Source organism: Pelophylax lessonae (assembly GCF_965119305.1).
Source record: "Pelophylax lessonae genome assembly, chromosome: 6".
In the NCBI taxonomy this organism is placed as follows: domain Eukaryota; kingdom Metazoa; phylum Chordata; class Amphibia; order Anura; family Ranidae; genus Pelophylax; species Pelophylax lessonae.
In genome coordinates, this window is record NC_138773.1 from 247,269,298 (window position 1) to 247,292,601 (window position 23,304).

General features: G+C 44.5%; 1 protein-coding gene across 2 annotated transcripts in view; it reads left to right on the forward strand.

Annotated features, from left to right (window-relative positions):
* Positions 1 to 23,304, forward strand: part of LOC309559096 (intelectin-1-like) — a 113,381-nt gene that overhangs the window by 69,731 nt on the left and 20,346 nt on the right. The window contains exon 1 of one of the 2 annotated variants that reach the window (XM_082262233.1): positions 22,377 to 22,511. The exons of the other annotated variant lie outside the window; for it this stretch is intronic. Within the exon in view, the coding sequence (XP_082118359.1) occupies positions 22,448 to 22,511 (64 nt within the window). The 5' untranslated portion in view covers positions 22,377 to 22,447. Of the gene's footprint in view, positions 1 to 22,376; positions 22,512 to 23,304 lie in introns of those variants that run through there. 2 annotated transcript variants of the gene reach the window in all.

The following is a 23,304-nucleotide window of genomic DNA, read 5'->3' on the forward strand; positions in this document are numbered from 1 at the left end:
ATACTGTATATATGGGATACATGTCTTCATTACCCAATAGAGATTACTTTTTATTTAAAAATCACTTCTTTCTAGCTATGTGTAAAAAAAAAAAAAATAATAATAATAAAAAAAAATAGCACATTTTTGGATCAACTACACCATTCACTTTTTATATTCCAGCACTAATTTCCCTTTGAAGGTTCTAGTTCTGCCTTGTAGTCTTCCCTCCTACTGCCATAGAAGAAGACCTTTCACTTCTTTTGCTTTGCCTGTGTCCTCTATAATGTATTAGAACATACAACAGAGAAATTTAGATCCTCTTGTAATGGCTGAAGCAAGTGGGCAAAGCTTGGCACTCAATTACAAGAGTTCTAAAATCAGGATTTCCAAAGAGATTATAAAAGGTGTCGAGTGATTCAGCCTGCCAATATCTACTGAGAGCAGATTTATGATTTTTGGGTTCATTCAGCTAATTCATCCATGAACTTTATTTATTCAGCTGTACTCCCTTTTTCCCGTGTAAAAATATCACAAAACATATTAGGGGGTGCTAAAAAATTCGTTGGTAATATTAGAAACTGTAGTTGTATTCATGTTCAAAAATAAAAAAGCCATATGTAGCACCCCCCACGTAGGAGCCACTGGTGAAAAGGGATTCCCCACCATGCACAGCAAGGCACACAGATTTTCCATTGTATCCCAGAAAATAGTCCAACACTTTGTTTTTTGTATTTTTTTTTTGAGGGGATAAAACTTGGATGGGGAGTAGGCAAATTATGGGATGCTCACTTGATTTCAGAAACTCTTCAGGGACAACTCTTCCTATATACAGCTATATTCCTCCAGCATACTTGCTTACAGAACTTCAGCTGGCACACATGGTTAATCTGACAACAGTCAGATAAAAAAACAAAAGCCCTTTACATGCAGGGACCCCAGGCCCCTTGGTTGAGCAAAAGTCAGTGCCCAGCTTTCATCCCTGTGGCTACTGATCCCAGTACCCCCTCTTCAGGCACTGCCAGCCCGCCTGGCTGCAGCTGCCTTTCTCACTAGCCCTCCTGGCTACATTTCCATAGTCCTCCCAGACTGCTCACTCACCATCCCACCTGGCTGACTCCTCTGGAGAACTCCTGGACATGTTGTCCTGCTCCTGTTTACTCCCATGCCTCCAGAAAGGATATCCTGCGTGTGTTGTAGAGCGTCCCTCCTTCAACTTCACCCAAGCCATAGGCTCGAGGTCTCCTCCCCCAGTCTAGGAGGCACCCTCAAGGGCCACCGACAGCCTCCCCAGCACTCCTCCTCCTCCATTTTTCACCCGACTGTCCCTTCTGGCATGACTCCTGAGTGCTTATAAGATTACCTGCCCCCTGCCAGCCTCTTTTGCTGGAGATTGGCTGGGGCCCTCATGAATACCCAAAGCAGCTCCTCCCAGACTCCACCCTCTACTTCTGGAAGCTTCTCCAAAGTTCCAGCAAGCAGGGGGAGTCACCAAAGATGCTGCTTGATGAGTTATCCAGCATCCCTGAGTCACACAGCCCTGGCCCAGATTAAACCCCCGCTTGGCTGCCAGCCAAGCCAAATTTTCATACACAAACAACTATGTACACTAGCACCTATGTGTCTACGCTACACAAAGACCAGGCCACATCTGCAGGCATGTTTGGTCTAGTATTCCCCTGCATATAAACACATGTCCATTGTTGGTAACCAGGGCCACTGATAAGCCAGTACAGCCAGCCCTCCTATAGGGGGCCCGAGCTCTGTCACTTCAGAAGAGGGGCCCGGGCACCTGCAGGAGAGGAGAGCCGGCTGTACTGCCTTGTGACTCCTGTGGATCCACTTACAACACTGCCAGCTTTCTCCCTCCAGCAGCCTGACAGGGGGATCAGTTCTACATGCTGGCAAAGTGTCCTGATTTGAAGTAGAAGGAGACAGCTGCAGAGTCTCTGTTTGTGTCTCTGCCTGGTCCTGAAACTCCCCTCCGTCTCCCCCTGGACAGTAGTCGGCAGTGTTATCTCCTGTCAGTGTGATGAATGAGCAGGAAGCTTGCTCCACCTCCCTCCAGATCATCCTCTCACTGCTCTGTTTTCACTGTGACCTCCAGGGTTTGGATGCATCAATGCTTCTACTGGAGGGGGTGAGTGTGGGGGGTTGGGGTGTTCCTGCTGCAGTGAAGGGGACAGAAATTTCAGGATTTTTGAGAGGGGTGAATATGGACCCAGCCTAGAACTGCAGGTAGCTGCTACTGTAGTGCTGGAGCTGGGAGACAGTATACACATCTCTCTCTTCAGCTGAAATCTCTGCCCAACCTTTTCAATATACCACTCCTAAGGCCCACTTTATACTTCAAATAGCAGGAACACACGTTCCTGCTTGCGATTTTTTTTTCTTCCTTTTCGTACATAGGTAGCCTATTCACTTGAATGGGCTGTCATATGTGTGACAAACACATCATAGAGACTCTAGTACCTATTAAGACATGCAGCTTTGCCACATGACAAAACGCAGGTCTGATAATTGCATTTGGGGTGCCATTAACAATTAATGACACCACAAGTGCTTTGCGCATTTGCAGTGCATTTCCAAAATGCACTGCAAAACGCCCGTTACTCTGTGCACTTTTTCACACATTCAGGAAACATCACACAAGTGTGAATGCAGCCTAGTGCCCCTAGTATATACTAGTTTTTTTTTATCATTCAACCCTACTGGCTGAACGAAAAAACCTTACACCTCAGGTCAGAGCCGCTGTACTAACAACCCAATGTCAGTACAGCAATCTCCCCTTCTGTGCAATTGTGTTCTGACAAGGGGACCACCCACCCACCAGAACACTCAGCTCAGCACTCTCGGGCCATTGGCTGAGAGGACTGATCGGGAGATGGTCGGCAGACCTTTTTTGGTCATGCCCCTTCGACAGAAGCCAGCTATCATATAGTCAGACAGGACTGTACATGCCATGGCTGCGATGCTTTACTTCATAGCTGTGGCATTTTTAACGCAGGCTACAGAGTTTGACAGGTTGACAGGTAGTACCACCTGTCAAACTCCCCATTGAGTTCAATAGGGTGGCTCTGCACCTTGAAGTCATATAATTGGCTCACAGTTGCAATGCAGTCTCACAATGTAAAATTGCCATTCAGCAATTTAAAAAAGTAAAACAAAAAAACAGGTGTCAGTAGCGAGGCTCTAATTTCTTCCATGGCTGCAAAGCATACCATTGCGACCATGGCATTTTAACAAATTGATATTTCCGGGGAGGGGGGGGACCCTGTCAGGTAGGTTGTAGGGGGCCCCGTGATTTCTAACAGCGGCCCTGTTGGTAACTATTGTATATTTTGGGACCAACGGTTATCTGAATTATTGTGATATACAAAAATAGTAGTAATTTGTACAAAACAAAAAATGTACAGGTTTGTGTATGGGCTCATGCACACTGCAGCTTTTTTGAGCTTTAGCTTTTCTCTGGCTGGAAACTCTCCTCAATGTTAGCCAATGTGTCCATGCACATTATAGGCCATGGCGAACTGAGCCGGAAGTTCGCCTCCCTCCCCTCCTTCCTCCAAAGTCTTCTGGGACTCTTCACAGGTCCCAGAAGACTGCAGCTCATTCACAAAGTGCAGTGCGTGTCGTGCATGCACAGTTTCCCATTGTCAAGATGGCGGCGCCAGCTGCCGATATCTAATTTAAGAATCGGTTCAGGTGAGGACACCACCGGATGCCTGTACAGGTAAGGGCTCTAATATTAAAAGTCAGCAGCTTTAGTATTTGTAGCTGCTGACTTTTTTTCTGAAGGAGCCTGGAGCTCCTCTTTAATGATGCAGTAGACCTTGGATTTGTACTTTTTTTTAACCACTTTAGGACCGGAGGATTTTCCTGCTTTACGTCCAGACCACTTTTTGCAACTCGGCACTGCAAGACTTTAACTGACAATTGTGCGGTCATGCAATGTGGTACCCAAACAAAATTTACGTCCTTTTTTTCCCCACAAACAGAGCTTTCTTTTAGTGGTATTTGATCACCTCTGCACTTTTCATTTTTTGCGATATTAATAAAAAAAGAGCAAAAATATTGAGAAAAAATGACATTTTCAACTTTGTCTTTTCAAAAATATCCAATATACTCAATTTATGTCATATTTTTTGGCCAAAATGTATTTAGCTACATGTCTTTGACAAAAAAAATCTCAATGAGTGTATTTTTATTGGTTTGCGCAAAAGTTATAGCGTCTACAAACTATGGTGTAAATACTGAAATTTACGCAGCTTTAATTTCTGACTGCCTATCTCATTTCATGAAGTGCTAAAATGGCAGGGCAGTACAAAACCCCCCAAACTACCACTTTTTGGAAAGTAGACATCCTAAGGAATGTCCTGAGAGGCATGTTGAGCTCATTGAATATTTAATTTTTTTGTCACAGGTGTTTGAAAAATGACTAAAAAAAAAATTATTTTTTTTTTACACAAAGTTGTCATTGAAATTATATATTGCTCACACATGCCATGGGTATATGTGTAATTACACCCCAAAATATATTCTGCTGCTTCTCCTGAGTACAGGGATACCACATATGTGAGACTTTTTGGGAGCCTAGCTGTGTACGGGACCTCGAAAACCAATCCCCACCATCAGAATTTCAAAGGGCGTACAGTTTTCATTGCATTTTCTCACTACCTATAACGGTTTAGGAGGCCCTGAAATGTCAAGATACCACAAAACCCCCCAAATGACCCCATTTTGGAAAGTAGACACCCCAAGCTGTTTGCTGAGAGGCATGGTGAGTCCATGGAATATTTTATATTTTGCCACAAGTTTTGGGAAAATTACAATTTCTTTTTATTTTTTTATTTTTATTTATTTCTTTTAACACAAAGTTGTCACTAAAAGATAAATTTCTCACACATGACATGGGTATATGTGGAATGACACCCCAAAATAAATTCTGCCGCTTCTCCTGAGTACAGGGATACTCCATGCGTGAGACTTTTTGGGAGCCTAGCTGTGTACGGGACCCCGAAAATCAATCACCATCTTCAGGTTTTCTAATGGCGTAAATTTTTGATTTTACTCCTCACTACCCATCGCAGTTTCGGAGGCCCTGAAATTTCAAGATAGCACAGAACCCCCCCCAAATGACCCCGTTTTGCAAAGTAGACACCCCAAGCTATTTGCTGAGAGGCATGGTGAGTCGATGGAATATTTTATATTTTGCCACAAGTTCCGGGAAATATATCATTATTTTATTTTTTTTTTTGTTTTTTACACAAAGTTGTCACTAAATGATATATTTCTCACACATGCCATGGGTATATGTGAAATGACACCCCAAAATACATTCTGCTGCTTCTCCTTAGTACAGGGATACCCCATGTGTGAGACTTTTTGCAGTCTAACTGAGTACAGGACCCCGAAAATCAATCACCACTTTCAGGCTTTCAAAGGGCGTAAATTGTAGATTTCACTCCTGACTACCTATCACAGTTTTGGAGGCCATGAAATGCCAAGACAGCACAACCCCCCCCCCCCCCCCCCCAAATGACCCCTTTTCGGAAAGTAGACACCCTAAGTTATTTGCAGAGAGGCATGTTGAGTGTTTTGCAGATCTCACTTTTGTCACAAAGTTTTGGAAATTGAAAAATGAGGGGAAAAAATGCATTTTCCTGTTTTTTCTTAATTTTCCCAAAAAAATGAGAGCTGCAAAATACTCACCATGTCTCTCAGCAAACAGCTTGGAGTGTCTACTTTGCAATATGGGGTCATTTGGGGGGGGGGGGGGGTTGTGCCATCTTGGCATTTCATGGCCTTCAAAAGTGTGATAGGTAGTAAGGAGTGAGATCAACAATTTACGCCCTTAGAAAGCCTGAAGGTGGGGATTGGTTTTCCGGGTCCTGTACGCGGCTATACTGCCAAAAGGTCTCACACATGTGGTATCCCTTTACTCAGGAGAAGCAGCAGAATGTATTTTGGGGTGTCATTTCACATATACCCATGGCATTTGTGAGCATTATATAATTTACTGACAACTTTGTGTAAAAAAAAAAAATAATAATAATTTTCCCGAAACTTGTGGCAAAATATAAACTATTCCATGGACTCATCATGCCTCTCAGCTAATAGCTTAGAGTGTCTACTTTGCAAAATGGGGTCATTTGGGGGGGTTCTGTGCTATCTTGAAATCTCAGGGCCTCTGAAACTGTGACAGGTAGTGCAGAGGTAAAATACACAATTTACGCCATTAGAAAACCTGAAGATGGGGATTGGTTTTCAGGGTCCCGTACACAGCTAGGCTCCCCAAAAGTCTCACACATGTGGTATCCCTGTACTCAGGAGAAGCAGTAGAATGTATTTTGGGGTGTCATTTCACATATACCCATGGCATGCGTGAGCAATATATCATTTAGTGACAACTTTGTGTAAAAAAAAAACCAAAAAAAAAAACAAATTGTAATTTTCCTGAAACTTAGGGCAAAATGTAAAATACTCCATGGACTCAATATGCCTCTCAGCAAATAGCTTTGGGTGTCTACTTTCCAAAAAGAGGTCATTTGGGGGGTGTTTGAACAGTCCTGGCATTTTATGCTCAATCTTAGAAACACATCACCCACTCTTCTAACCACTTGAAAACCAAGCCTTTTCTGTGACTTTTTGTTTACATGAAAAAATATTTTTTTTTTACAAGAAAATGACTTTGAACCCCCAAACATTATATATTTTTTTTAAAGCAGAGGCCCTACTGAACAAAACGGTGGATGTTGCAATTCTTTTTTGTCACACGGTATTTGCGCACACATTTTCCAAGCAAAATTTTTGCGTAAAAAAAAACAGTTTTTTTATATTTAATGCAGAAATACACTATATAATTCCTAATTGTTTGGTAAAATTTAAAAGATGATCTTATGCCGAGTACATTGACACCAAATATGACATGCTTTAAAAATTGTGCACGCCCGTGCAGCGGCAACAAACTACGTACGGTTTTAAAAGCCTTTAAAAGTCTTTACAGGTTACCACTTTGGACTTACAGAGGGGGTCTACTGCAAGAATTACTGCCCTCAACCTGGCATACGCGGCGATACCTCACATGCATGGTGCAATTGCGGTTTACATATGACACTAGACCAACGATTGTGTGCGCATTTGCGCGCAAGCACGGGGGGGACAGGGGGGGGCTTGATTTTTTTTTTATTTGCTTTTCTATGTTATTTTGACACCTTTTCTTTCATTTTTTTTTTTTATTTTTTTTTATCATTTTTATTGTTATCACAGTGAATTTAAATATCCCCTATGATAGTAATCTGTAGTGACAGGAACTCTTTTTTTAAAAAAATTGAGGTCTTTTAGACTCTAGATCTCTCCTCTGACCTTAACGCATCTGACCACACCAAAATTGGTGTGATAAAATGCTTTCCCAATTTCCCAATGGCGCTGTTTATTTCTGGCGAAACAGAAGTCATGAATTGCTTGTAACTTCCGATATCTTAGGCCATAGAGATGATTGGAGCCATTCTCATCTCCAATCAGCTCTATAGTTAGATAACTGAACCACCGACTACACTCTCGACAGGAGAGCCCAAGAAAAACTGTGGAAGACGGCGGAAGGTGGCAGGAGGGGGGTGGGGGGGAGTCCACTCCCACTGCATGTAAAAGCAGTCTAGCGGCCAATTATCCGCTAGGATTGCTTTTACATGTAAGCCGACCGCTGGCTGTAAAAAACTATACAAAGGTGATGCCTAAATCTGCAGGCATCATCCTGGTATAACCACTCAAAGTCCAGCAACGTACCAGTACGTTACTGGTCCTTGTTTGGCATATAGTGTAGGTTTTTTTTTTTCATCTCATGCAGCCAGTGGGCTGAACAAAAAAAAGAGAACCTAACAGAAATCAACACAGGAATATTGTGCAGTATTACTCATCATTAACCGCCCAAACAACCACCCACTGAATTTAATGATGGGTATACATGACAATATTCCATGTATACCTAAATAGTATTTAGTACTTAATCACCACAGCTGCTGCCAGCAAAGGTATCCATATATGCTGAGCGCCAGGGGCGTAACTACAGGGGTTGCAGGGGTTGCGATTGCAACCGGGCCCAATGCTCCAGGGGGCCCAGCATTGGATAGGAGGGGAGGCGGGGGCAGCATGTAGAGAAATCACTGTCCTCCTTTTTCCTCCTGTAGCTGCAGAAAGAAAATGGAGGAGATTGGATCCTCTGTATGCAGCCCCCGCCACTCCTCCTATCCAGTTCACTTGTGTTCTGCTGTCTCTGGGCCCCTGTGTGCTCGCCTGGTCCCCCCCCCCCCCCCACTGCGATCCCTCCTCATTCCTGCCAGCTGCTACAGGGGATGTGTAACAATAGAGAACCAGGAAGGGGTCGGTAAATATGTAATTTAAGAGCTCCTTGCTTCTCTACAGACTAGATGGGCCAAATGGTTCTTATCTGCCGACACATTCTATGTTTCTATGTTTCTATGTTTCTCTAAATGGACAGAGTCATAGTCAGTGACATTGTAAAAAAATAAAATAAAATGATAAAAAATAATACAATTAAAATACCAAAAAATAAAAACTACTGACACCAGTGGGTGAACTTCCAGGATCGCAAAGGTCACACTTGCAACCGGGCCCTGGCATTCCACCACCGTGGGGAGGCCCCAAGATGGCAGGAAGGGGGCCCACTGCAAAACTTGCGGGGCCCTTTATTGCGGTCCCACAGCGGGTCCCTTTCACAAGCGGAGTAAAGGGCCCCAGGATCAGTGGGAAGAGCCCCGGGCTTGAAGGGAAGGGGGTCTGGGGGGGCCCTTCATGGTTTCTTGCACCGGGGCCCTGAAGGTTCTAGTTACGCCTCTGCTGAGCGCAAACACTGTTGGTGTCAGAATATATAAAATCAATGTGGCAGCCGACGAGTACCTGCAAGAGAAACAGGTTAACAAAAGAATGAAAAACAAACAAAGTACAGTAAAAGTACAGTAGGAAGTGTAGAAGAACATAAAAAATGACTGACACGACAACTATTTTTGGCTTTTTTATGTTTTTATGTATTTTTTTTTTCCAGTTCCAGGTTAGGGTCTCTCAAAATTATGATAGCCATCAAACATCTTTTGAGACCCTGTGTAAATGTGCCCTAAACTGTGCCGTGCTGTACCCTACGCTAATAATCCACTGGTGTGTGGTAGCGACGGAAACAGTCACCGTGGCAAAGACCAGGTCGGTCAGGACAGTCGGGACAATAATTTCAGGTGTCACGCCTAAATCCGCGCTTGCTGCAGACATGGCATCTTTTTGGGGGTATCTTTGGGTACGGGTACTCGGGAGCAATTTTGGAAAATGCCTCTCATGCAGCCGGCTCACTGCATCTGGTTGGGTAATTTGGGCTGGAGCACCAGCTGGATACAGAAGGGCTCTGATTATCTCTTCTTGGAATTGAAAGAAGGATAATGTTCCGGCAGACGCTTTGTATGAGACAAAAGCGTTGTAAATAGCCAACTGAAATAGGTATACAGACACTTTTTTGTACCAGCGTCTGGCCTTACGGGCAATTAAATACGGTCCCATTATCTGGCCGTTGAAGTCCACCCCTCCCATTTTACGGTTATAGTCGTGGACACAGAGGGGCTTCTCAACAACAACACCGGTGACCGTAGTAATTTTGACTGCCGTGTCTGGGTGAATGAAGGACAGAACGAAAACGTTCCGTTTGTCCCTCCACTTCACTGCAAGCAATTCATTGCACCTCAAGCAGGCTCTCTCCCCCGAGCTCAGTGGGGCATTTACTAGCCGTTGGGGGAAGCCCCGGCGATTAGATCGCACGGTGCCACAAGCGCCAATTTGGAATTGAAAGAGGTGTCTAAAAAGTGGCACGCTTGAATACAAGTGGTACCCCTTTCCGAATAAGGGTGACACCAAGTCCCAAACTATCTGCTCCCTATGTAGTCTGGGCAGTCGGGGGGCTCCACAGAGCTATCTTTTCCCTCGTAGATAAGGAAATTAACTGTATAGCCTGTGGCCCTGTCACACAGCTTATACAACTTGACCCCGTATCTGGCACGCTTGCTGGGGAGATACTGTTTGATAGCAAGGCGGCCAGTAAACCTAATCAGGGACTCGTCGCAGTCTCGGACGCAGATATCTTGTTGGGGGGTAAACAAGGCTGCGAACCGCTGATTGAAGTGGTCTATGAGGGGCCGAATTTTGTGGAGCCGATCATATTTAGGGTCTCCCAGAGGACGACAGAGTTCATTGTCGTTGAAATGCATGAACCAAAATATTTGTGCGTATCGAGCCCTGGACATAGCAGCAGACAACACGTGCATTTAATGAATTGGGTCAGTGGACCAATATAACCGCAATTCATTCTTTTTTGTAATGCCCATGTTGAGGGAAAGGCCCAGAAAGATTTTAAAATTGGGAATCGTAATAGGATTCCAGGCGAATGGTCTGGCAAGGGGTGAATTTGGGTTGGCGGCGATGAATTGTTGTGCGTATAAATTTGATTGGTCCACAATAGATCTGAAAAGATCTTCAGTGAAAAACAGCTCAAAAAAGTTAGCGGGATTAAAACCAGCTGTTTCCACTTGGATTCTGAGTTGGGCAGTGAATGAGGGAAGTACTGGCGCTGTGGAATCTGTGGGCTGCCAATTAGGAAATGCCAGCGCTTCAGGGAGCACACTATGGGCTCTACGGGCCTGTCATCGAATACGCGGTGGCTGCGGGCCACTACTCGTGCTAGCCACCGCACCAGCTTCAACTGCACTTATGGGACTCGCCACGTCACCAAGTGATACTGCAGTGCTGGTTGTACTAGGTCCAGGGTGTACTAGGCCGCTCGTGCTTGCCAGATCACAAGAAGTGTGAGCGGCACTAGTACTGGCACTCTGCTGCATACGAGAAACTTCCGGTTCAGCAACTCCAGAATGGGGTCGGGTACGCTTGACCTTAGCAGGGACCCCTCTGTCGCCTGAGCTATCTGTCAGGGAGCCGCTGCTGTCATCGGGTTCGTATATTGACCCTGATTCTGCCAGTGAGCCTTCCCCATCACTCTCATCTGACATGGTTAGTATACTGTAAACCTCTGCACTACTGTACCAAAGTTTGGTCATTTTGGTAACTAAACTTACCGGTACAGTAGTGTGACTACTAGGTAATAAAAGCACCTGGTTGTCGAGGACTATTTGGTCGCTACAAAAAAAAAACTGCTAGTGCTAGCAGAGATCAGGCCTGACTCTGCTAACGCAGCGGTTTTGTGTGATTTGTGTTTTTTGGAAGTGACAGTAATCTATTGATTACTACACTTGCCTGGGTAGGGTGGGCTGAGCAGAGGGGTTAAACGCAGGTGCTAGCAGGAATCAGTGCTGATTGTGCAAACACTGCGTTTTGGGAACACTAAACTATGGGGACGCTAGTATAGTTCTGATCAGATCAGATATTGATACACTATACTAGTAATGGAGGTGTGTGTGTGTGTATGTGTGTTAGTGTACTTGACTCTAACTGACGCTAAATAACGGTGGTGTAGTGGGACCCTGATGCTAACTAGCCTAAGTTGTGTCACCCGTGACACTAATACAGTGATCGGTAATCACTGTATATTGTGAACACTGTGACAGGGCAGTGAACTGGGGGAGATCAAGGGGTTAAACCTTTATAAGGGATAGATGGCGGGTGGCCTAAACCTATTTGAGCTTAGTGCAAGCGCAAATTAGGGTCACAAATGACACTAAATACAGTGATCAGTAGTTATCTGATATACTGTATATATTAGTGCACTGTGTAATAGGAAGTGAAGGGGTTAACTGGGGGAGATCAAGGGGTTAAACCTTTATAGGGGATAGATGGCGGGTGGCCTAAATCTATTTAGGCTTAGCGCAAGCGCAAATTAGGGTCACAAGTAACACTAATACAGTGATCAGTAGTTATCTGATATACTGTATATATTAGTGCACTGTGTGATAGGGAGTGAAGGGGTTAACTGGGGGAGATCAAGGGGTTAAAAGTTTATTAGGGGATAGATGGCGGGTGCCCTAACCCTATCTGGGCTTAGTGCAAGCGCAAATTAGCGTCACAAGTGACACTAAATACAGTGATCAGTATTTACCTATATACTGTATTTAGTGCACAGAGTGATAGGGAGTGAAGGGGTTAACTGGGGGTGATCAAGGGGTTAAAACTTTATTAGGGGATAGATGGCAGGTGCCCTAACCCTATCTGGGCCTAACGCAAGCGCAAATTAGGCTCACAAGTGACACTTATACAGTGATCAGTAAAATATCTGTATACCACTGTATATAGTGTTCACTGTGAGGGGTTTGGGGGGTGATCAGGGGTGATCGGGGGTGATCAAGGGGTTAAATGTGCCTATGTGTGATAGTGTTAGTGTGCTGCTTGGTGGAACTCACATTTTTGATGTCTTTCTGTCTTCTCCTGGAACCGAAAGGACTCCAGGAGGGACAGTTACATCACTTCCCCTGCCTGTGTTTACATTACACAGGCAGGGGAGAGGTTACCATTGGCTGGAACTGATCGCCAGATCCAGATCAAAAATCATTGGTCTGTATCTGGTGACTGATCGGTTCCCTGCCGAATCAGACCAGAATCAGCTCCCGCGGCGCGGGAGCGCGCTCTGGGAGCCGTGATCGCGCCCGACGTAGGTCTACGTCGCTGGACGGGATCGTGCCACTTTGCCGCAGTACGCTCAGTGTGAGCGGTTGGCAAGTGGTTAAAGGTATTCCAATGTATACATCTAAATATGGAGCGTAATTAGGAATGTGCTTACAACAGCAGGTATTCATCCATTGCTGCTTGATCATTATGTTAATGAACACAAGAAATCAGGTGTTCATTTACAAGTTGTTGTGTCATTCTGGAGATATAAGAAAAAAAAAAATCATTGATCTGTATCTGGTGACTGATCGGTTCCCTGCCGAATCAGACCAAAATCGGCTCCCGCGGCGCGCGGGAACGCGCTCTGGGAGCCGTGATCGCGCCTGACGTAGGTCTACGTCGCTGGACGGGATCGTGCCACTTTGCCGCAATACGCTCAATGTGAGCGGTCGGCAAGTGGTTAAAGGTATTCCAATGTATACATCTAAATATGGAGCGTAATTAGGAATGTGCTTACAACAGCAGTTATGCATCCATTGCTGCTTGATCATCATGTTAATGAACACAAGAAATCAGGTGTTCATTTACAAGTTGTTGTGTCATTCTGGAGATATAAGACAACAGGGCTTCAAGTAGACAAACAATATCAGCAGGTAAGAATCAAATTTATTCTCTTTTTTCGTCTTTCAAATAGTAATTTTTATTACATTGTCTTTGTTTCTCTCCCTTTTCCAGGATCTTTAGCTTAGGCTTTAGAGTTTTTGGTATAACAGATTTTAGTTCATGAAAACTTTGACCTGATTAGTATTCTCAGTGTTATATCTGGCAATTCAGCATGATAAGCTTTTTATTTTCAATTAGTTTGTTTTGGGGTTTAGGTTATGCTTTTTGGATATCTTCAGTGTAAGGAGAAGCTTTCATTTGGGGGTACATTAAGGATATAGAATATGTTTTGTAAGGATAGGCTATGAGTATGTTTCAAAGGTATCCTAAAGTTAATAGTTATGTTTTGAGAGATAAGACTAAAACGGTATTAAAGTGATTGTAAAGTCAAAAGGTTTTTTATCTTAATGCATTCAATGCGTTAAGATAAAAAGCCTTCTGTGTGCAGCAGCCACCCTCAGCCCCCCTAATACTCACCTGAGTCCATCTCGCTCCAGCGATGTTGCAGAAGTGTCTCGGCTGCCCAAGAATCTCTGTCCTTTTTGGCTGAGACGGCAGCACGGCGCCATTGGCTCCCACTGCTATCAATCAATTTCAGTGAGCCAATGAGAAGAGAAAGAGGGTGGGGTGGGGCCGGGCCATGGCTCCGTGTCTGAATGGACACGGAGCTACGACTCGGCTCTGGGGCCCCCATAGCATGCTGTTTGCTGTGGGGGCACTTAACAGGAAAGAGGGTCCAGGAGCACCAAAGAGGGACCCGAGAAGAGGAGGATCTGGGCTATTCTATGCAAAAGCAGCTGCATAAAAATATTTAACCACCTCTATTTCTAGGCGTGAACAACGTTCCCCTATTCACCCGTGGTCTCCTGCGGCCCCACACAAAACGTAACATTGAGGCTTGAAATGCCCGTAGTTCGGGTATCCGGACCGCTATTGGGAGAGTCCGGAACAAATAGAGGAATCTCGGTAGTAGATTCATTTTTAGCGTGTACAGTCTGCCAAACCACAAAGGGGGGTTTTTTTTCCCAGCGTTTGAGATCCTGATGCAATATGTTGAACAGGGGGGGTAATTGGCCTGATATAGAGTATCTATTGTGGGTGTCAAATTGATTCCCGAATAAGGGAGGGCCTTATCTTGTTATTTGAAGGGGAAGTTGCTCCGCAATTGAGTTAAAGTGGACTCATCTAAATTCAAGTTAAGCGCTTCTGACTTTGTATGGTTTACCGAGAGACCCGATATAAGGCTAAATTGTTGTAGTGTACGATAAAGGCACGGTAAAGAAGTGGTGGGAGAGGATAGCAGCAACAATATGTCATCAGCAAACAGAGCACATTTATGTTCCACCCCCCCCCCCCCACATGGTATGCCCTTAACATCTGACCATAGTCTAAGTTTGATAGCCAGGGGCTCAAGGGCCAATATGAAAAGCAAGGGGGAAAGGGGGCAACCCTGTCTCGTGCCCCGCCTGATGTCCAGCCTGGATGACTTATGCCCCTTGACAACCACCCTAGCTGAAGGTGTCGAATAGAGGGCCCTCAGAACCGTCAAAAAGTGCGACCCGAAGCCCCACTTCTGTAAAATAAAAAACATATAGTCCCATGAAAGCGAATCAAAGGCTTTGCAGAGGTCCAGAGACAACAACATACCCCGACGCAGACCACCCCCATCCCAGTCGGAGTGAACTTCAGCTATGATATCTACCAAACGTCGGGTCTGATCAGGGGCCTGTCGCCCGGGTACAAAGCCCACCTGGTCCGGGTGGATATCTGTTGGCCAATATTTTGGTCATCAACTTAAGGTCCACATTTATAAGGGAGATCGGGCGATAATTGAAGCATTTACAATTGAAGCAATTACTATGGTCTCTGCCTGGTTTGGGGATATCATTAATAAAAGCGTCATTGTCGCCAATGACCCCCCCCCCCCTCGCAGATCATTGAAAAAGGAACATAGGTGAGGGGCCAGCAAGTCAGCATATTTTCTATAATATTGACCTGAAAATCCATCCGGACGTGGGACCTTGGAAGGATTTAGGGACTTTATAGCCAAGGACACCTCCCCTGCCGTGTAGGGTGCATCTAGCAACTCTGCATGATCCCTATGAATTTGAGGGAGTGGGACATCACTGAGGAAGGCATTAGCCTTGGAAGTGTTGAGTGATTGTGGGGATGCATAAAGTTTAGAATAGAACGCATAGAATTCGCGCACTATTAGGTCAGGGTTTTGGGACAGCTTACCTGTAGGAAGACGTAATCGGGGAAGTGCAGGATTATAAGGACGGGGGTTCAATTTTCGTGCTAGAAGATTGGAAGGTTTGTCTCCCAGTTAGACTGCAGTCAGATGGCGCGAACATCGAATATATTTTTCTGCTTTGGTAGTAAGGGAGAGGTTGAGGGCCACCCGTGCCGCATCAATTTTTTGTCTAATGTCTCTAAGAGGGTTGAGTTTCTGCTCCAAATGGAGCAGTCTCAGAGCCTCTTCCTGTTCTCTAATCGTCTGCATATGGATACGCTTGGATCTGGCTGCCACTTGAATCAATTTGCCCCTAATCGTTGCCTTGTGGGCCGCCCAGTTTATACTCGGGTTGGTGTCCTCGGGGACATTATCCCCCAAAGTATTGACGGATAGCCAACTCTACTTCAGCAAATATTGTGGGGTCATTCAACAAGGAGGCGTTAAGACGCCACGTAAACTCCCCCGATTGGATGCCCCGCATCCAAAGCAAAACTTGTTCCGGGAAATGATCAGACCAAGGCACCTCCAATATCTGTGATTTGTTGAATATTTGCGGGAATATGTTTTGTGACTGGAGGATTAATGGGTAAAGTCCCTAGCTGTGGGGTGAAAGTCCCTCCATACATCTATGAGGTCATTGGCGTGTAATAAACGGGCCAATTTACAGCCCTGTTTGGGAATATGTTTGACCACCGGTTTGAGAGGGTAGGATCTATCCACTGCTGGCTCAAGAGACACATTGCTATCTCCCCCCAAAATCACCTGACCTTTGACATGTGGGAGCAGCACCGACAGCATAGATTCAAAAAAGCTAACCTGGCCTGAATTGGGTTCGTAATAAGATATGAGAGATATGGGGGTCCCATCAATTGTTCCCACCACCATAATATACCTGCCTTCCCTGTCCTTGAGCACCATATCTGGGACAAAGGAACCTTTTTAGCTATACATATCGCCACCCCACCCTTCTTTTCCAAAGCACAGGACAGATAAAAAGTAGGATATTTTGCATGCATATATTTGGGTGCGGAGGACTTGGAAAAACGCGTCTCTTGCAGGAGGACAATATCCGATTTCCATCTGTGGTATTGCTGAAAAGCTTTTACACGTTTGGTCTGTGAGTTAAAGCCCTGGATATTGTGAGTCAAAACTGTCAAGGAAGGGACATTAGAAACTAACATGGCTGATTGGCAGACTGTACTAGACTGTCGTCGACGATGCTTCCGTCACTCGGCAGCCTGTCTTACTGTGTAGAACTGTGGAAGCCAACTGGTGCCACACTCTCGGGGGAAGGGAAAGGATAGAAGAAAGAAGAAAAAGTAAAATGCTAAATTAAAAAAGAAATGATAAATGCAAAACACATAAACACACAAAGCACCCCTGGGCCAAAATTGGCCAGAGGGTGCAGGGAAGATGGTCTTCCCATCACAAAGTGTGAGGTTGCCCCCAGCAGTTGCAAGTAAGTGGCATGGGGTCACACCTCAGTGGCCCCAGCAGCATAAAAATAACCTTAACAATAGCAGCAAATAAACAGCACACCTGAGCGCTGTTCGGCCAGTTGCCCCCCGCTTACCAAAGAACGGGATAGGCGAGGGCCCACTCGGCACCCGGACGAAGAGCACCTATAAGTGCAAGGGCATCCACTTGCCCGGCAGAGCATGAACCCACTAGAATATATGCATAACAGTGTCAACAGGCACATCCACATGGGGTATAGTCCGCAAAAACGGTTCAACCCTAAACCAACAAGGCAGGACAGCGTCCCGAGGGTCTAGGCCCTCAACCTGAGGAACAGAGGGGGGAAAACAGATAAACCATTGTAGTAACACCCTGGAAAATAAAAATAAAGTTGTTCATCCGTAGTGACCTTTGGACGTCGAGGATTTCTAATGGGAGGATCGGGTTGTTGTTGAGACCAAATGGTTGAAATGGGCCTGTCCATGGCTCTAAGGGATCTTGGAGGGGAAGGTGAAGCATCTCTGGATATCAGGCCCAAGGTCAGAAGGATATCTTCACCATCTCAAAAATTGCCTGATAAGTAAAGGATAAATGGAAAGGAAAAGACCAGCGGTATTTGATGTGCTGATCAGCCAGGCACAGCAGGAGGGGCTTCAGGGAGCGCCGCTTCTGGATTGTGACAGGTGAAATGTCAGCAAAAATATGGATCTTGGAATCTTGTGGTCCAACAAGGATAGATCCTCTCTATTTCTGGCCTCATACATAATCTTTAACCTTGATTTTGTAGAAATGCAGTTTTACAAGCACACCCCTCGGGAGACCATCTTGTCAGGGGCGGTCAGGGCCCTATGCACCCTGTCAATCTCCATATGAAAAGGGGAAATACCTGGGATCAGGTCCTGCATCAGGACTTGGACCGTTTGCTCCAGGTCCACTACCGACTCTGGGAGTCCCCTAATGCAAAAATTATACCTCCTCGACCGATTTTCCAGATCCTCAATTTTAGCATTAGCGGCGTCCAATTGGTCTTGTAGAGAAGTGATCATGGAGGAACTTTGATTTACTCTTTTAACTGTGGTGTCCACTTTTGATTCTATGGTGTCCAGTCTGCTACCGATAGCATGAAAGTCCCCTTTCATCTCCTCAGTAATGATAGTGCAGGCCTTAGATAGTTCCTGTTGCAATAAGGCAGAAAAGCATGCTAGTAAGGCCGCATCGCCCGGGTAGGCCGCGGATGTGGCGGGCAGCTGGGGTTGGGAGCCTGCCACCGAGCTGGCCTGACTAAATGTGGCCTCTGCCAAATCCGCCATGTGTCTGTCCAAAAAAGAGGCCGGGGATCCAGCCTCATCAGGGCCATCCCCCCTATCTGTAGAGGCCGGGGAAAATTGCGGGGGCCCACCACCCTGTGCCGTTGGAAATTCTTCCTGGGACTGGGAAGAGAAAGGGTCTGGAGGTTGGCATACTTTCGGTTTCAAGGGTGGCTGCCGAGATGTGGATGCCTCTGGGGAAGAAGCCGCAACTGTGTGGCAAGGCCGCAGAGTAGCTTCGCCCTTGCTGCCCTGACGCCATTTTTAGAGGTGCGGCCCGCGCAGGGCCTGAGCCTGTTTACCCGTGCGAGTCGCAGTGCTCGATCTGGGTGGGTTCCGTTTGATCGGTCCCGGTGCTCTCCGCTGCATACTGTCTGTTCCCGCCGGAGGAGCCGAGATCCGCTTCTGCTATCTCTGATGTTATACTGGGGAAAGCCAGCGGCGGTCGGAGCTCCGTCAGAACATGTCCACTCCGGGCACCGCGCGCATGTTGTCCTTTTTTTTAATCTTTCTTTCCTATATGTTCACCTAGTGATCTGGCCTGTAGGTCTGTTATTTTCAACAGAGCAAATTGTTCAGCAAAAGTAGCAGTTAGAGTTTCAAGACAAATTAACACTGACAGGTGTGCTTACAATGGTTGGTTTTTAATAATTTATATAAAACCTTTATCCCAAAAGGGAAAAGAAAACTGTTGCTGTAACGGCCTAAAAGTGTTAGCTGGAGTTCCCCTGTAATTGGTTAGTCAAGTCCATCTAAATCTGCTAGTTTTTCTAACATTACCCTCTCCCCATTAACAATGATGCTGGCAAATGGACCTTTTATTTTTCCTCCACCCAAAATTGAGACATCCTAAGATGGGAAGTGTGATATTGACCACGATCATCAGGTAAAAATAAAGGAAAACAAGCCTAAAAAAAACAAATGCAGCTATCATATATTTAAGAAATTATAAGTTGCAATATATTATTTTTTGTTTTTTTTAAATACAGCATTAAGGTTATGGTTAGAGGTATCTTCAAGTTAAGGGGTAGGTTAAGTGGTACCATAAGATCAGGCATCACCTTTTGAGAGGTTACGTAAAAATTCTATTCACATTGTTCACTTGAAACTTTTTTTTTTTTTGGGATATAGTTGGGATAAGTTAGAACTACGTTTTTACTGTTTGTGTATCAACTGGAGGTAACTACTCTCATTTTCTTAGACAAGGGAAACACTTATTTTTAGTGTGCTAAAAATTATGTTTTGGTGTTATACTTTTAATTTTTGGATCTGCTGACTTTTGGTGGTTATTTTTCCTGGCCTTGAAGTGATTATGCCCAAAACAACTTATTTCATAGTTTTCCATATTGAAAAATAATGCGCCACTCTTCAACTATAGATTTCAATAACAATAGAGAGGAGAATGAAATAGCATATGTTCATCATCATCACTATGCAATAGGATCTATATTTAATGTAAAATGATTAGACTTTATTCACACAGGCACCTACACTTGTAGTTTGTGAATGGGCCATGTCTTTAAGCATCTGGAGCCGCCAGGTGCTGAGTGCAGGGAGCTCATTCATGTCTATGGAAAAGGAGCAACTATACAGACAGAGCTGCTCATCCCAATTTGACAGCCATACCGATGAGTGGCCCTGAAAGAAGATAATGTATAGTTTATTTTCTTTAGAAAGCAGCCACAGCCTGAGTAGAAAAGCCTGTCCCCTGACTGCATTGTGTAGAGAACCCTTGTCCTTTGTAAGTGGTGGTCTCTCAAAAAAGACCTGGCAAACCCCTGAGTCAGATCTATAGCTCTGCAATTAGTGCAGTTCATACTCCCTGCTGATTGGAGAGCCCTAGCTCTGACTTTGCAAAAGGCATGTTGGAATGCTGCAGAGAAACCACTGCTTCCAGAGGACTACGGACCTTCTCTACAGCATGCAATCAGGGACATGCAGTCAGGGGAGGCAAAGCTATGAACATAAAAGAAATAACAATCGAGCTTCGAGAGTCATAGCATAGTTGCCAACATTTGAAAAAAATTTCCAGGGACACTTTGCAGCGCAGCTATCAATTACTTACCACACCCACTTCCATGAAGCTCTGCCCACTCCGCATAATTAATCTCCGCCTACTTATTAGATTATAGGGTCTACTTCATAAAGAGAGAATTACAGGAAATAGAAAAGGGAATTGAAAACTTGAGGCCAAGGTAGCAGAGTTGGAATAATTCTCCCTTTCAGCTGCACTACTTCTGCCTAAAGTTCAAAATTCTCATCCCAATTCCCTGCAATTCTAAAGTGTGAAATGTGCTCAGGTGTGACCATACAAAAAATGAAATATAGAAATATAAATAAAGTGCAAGGTGTAAATCTTGAAATCAATGAAAAAAATCGCAGATCGCCGCCATTACGCGTTAAAAAAAAACAACAAAAATGACAAAAATCTTTCCCTTTGCGCAAGCCAATCAAAATACGCTTTTTGCAATTTTTTTTTTTACCAAACATATGTAGCATAAAACAATTTGGCTGAAAATGTTAAAAAAATTTGATTTTTACATTTTTTTTTGGGGAATTTCATATAAAAAATTTTGAAAAATATTGTTATTTTTGCAAAATTGACGCTCTTTTTTTGTTTATAGCGCATGATCGGACGGGTGATCAAATACCACCAAAAGAAAGCTCTGTTTGTGGGAAAAAAAGGACGTCAAATTCGTTTAGGTACAGCGTCGCACGACCGCGCAATTGTCCGTTAAAGTCACGCAGCCCTGGTCAGGAAGGGGGTAAAATCTTCCGGGGCTTAAGTGGTTAAAAACAACATATAATAATTATTTGTACATTACTTACTTATGGTAATTAACCACTTACCACCCAGGCCAATTCTGACACTTCTCTCTTACATGTAAAAGCATCATTTTTTTTACTAGAAAATTACTCAGAACCCCCAAACATTATATATATTTTTTTTAGTTGGACTGTTTCACTGTTTGTTTTAAAATCTCCTGCATTTCACCTTTTAGTAAATAACCCTAAGCCCCCATTCACACTGGGGCGACGCTACTTCGCACCGCGACCTCCGAGGTCGCGGTGCGAGCAGCGCGCCGCGACCTCAGAGCGGCCGCCACGGACTTCGTAACATTGAAGTCTATGGCGGTCGCCTCCTGGTCGCCCCAAAGAAGCTCCGGACCCTTTTTCTGAGTCGGAGCGACTTGTGTCGCTCCTATCAGAACGGGTCCGCAGCTTCCCTATGGGAGGCGACCTGCGGCGACCTGTGAGGCGACCGGGTCGCCTCACAGGTCGCCCCAGTGTGAACGGGGGCTGAACCCTTTATTGTTTACTTGTTTATTAATGCATATTATTGTTATATTTCTGGCTTCAGAAAATAAGGCCCCGTTCACACTGGGGCGACGCTACTTTGCCGGGCGACCTCATAGGTCGCGGCGCGCTGCTCGCACCGCGACCTCGGAGCGGCCGGCACGGACTTCATAACATTGAAGTCTATGCAGGTCGCTCCGGGTCGCCCCAAAGAAGCTCCGGACCCTTTTTCTAAGTCGGAGCGACTTGTGTCGCTCCTATTAGAACGGGTCCGCAGCTTCTCTATGGAAGGCGACCTACGCCGACCAGTCAGGCGACCAGGTCGCCTGACAGGTCGCCCCAGTGTGAACCTGGGCTAAAGGGACATGTTTTATTTATTTTTTTTTACAATCTTTATTGTCATCTTGCTAGTAATATTGTTTCCAACATCATCAAAAAGGGTGACTGAAAAACATCTTAAAGGGGCAGCATTAGTAAATATTTTTGTTAAATGAGTGTAACTAGTAGAACTAGTAGAACTGCAATCACCTACATAATGAGAATAGAATATGTAAGTTGTGAATATCTATCCTGTGTATATCTAGCTGTAATAGTAACCAGTGCCTCACCAGCCACTGACCTCACCGCACATCCCTGGCATGTAAGCTGAGGACAGGCTTTTTTTTCTAAAGAAAATGAACTGTAACACTTTGCACACCTTTTGCTTTGATGCACTTGGAAAACATTTAGTTGATTTATTTGAGCTTTAAGTAAATTTAAACAACCCTGATTCCAAGCATTTCATGTAACAAACCTCAAAACTGGCTCTTTGTGCTATATGTATACAGTAATATATGTGTATGTATTTAAAGCATTTTATTTATTATAGTTCATTGATAGTTACTGCACTGCCAGATGAAAGATGTTGCTGCGCATTGTGGTTTTGTTTGGCCTTCTATTTACTGAGGGACAGTCTGCTCATTGTGGTAAGTAAATTGTCAAAGTCCTTTAGCTGGAATACAAATCCCAAAACTGCAATCCAATTTACATGCATTGAGATGTGTTGTGGTGCCCTGCATTAGGCGGACCAATCAGCAATAATGAACCTTAAAGTGTTATTAAACCAACAACAGTAAAATCAGTATGTAAATGCAATAAAGCATGCTTGTTATACTCCCTGTGAAAACCAAAGGGGTTAATCCTCTGCATTGTGTAAAAAAAAAAAAAACAGTTTGATCCTGTCTTCTCTGTTCCTCCTCTTTTTCCACAGTCCCCAAACCATCTCCTGATAGAACAGAGGCTAGGGGACAAGCTGTACATGCTCAGTTTGGTGTGGATTGCTAGAGTTTTTTTTTTCTTGGGAGGGTGCATGTGATCAGCACAGGACCATTCACCACTGTCCAGACAGAGGGTCAGGGGTCATGCAGCCTTATAGGACAGTGAGAGCAGAATAAAAACTCCTCCCTACAAGCTTTACCCAGACACTGATAAAAGTTACAAGGCTGCTCTAACTGCTGATGAGAAAAGGTATTTAGTTAATATTTACTAAAATAATTGCATTTCCATGTTCTGTGTAGTGTGGGAGAGCAGATATAATAAATGTAAGGTCTTGGGTTTAGTAACATTTTAATGCTTGAAAAAATAGGTAGTGCTGCATTTTTTCTGCACAAAGCACCACAGCACACATTGAAGTAGTGTGAACAGGACCTAAACTGTATTTAATAACCATGTTTAATAACCATATACATTAGGATAAAGTGTGAAAGGGTTAAAAAAACT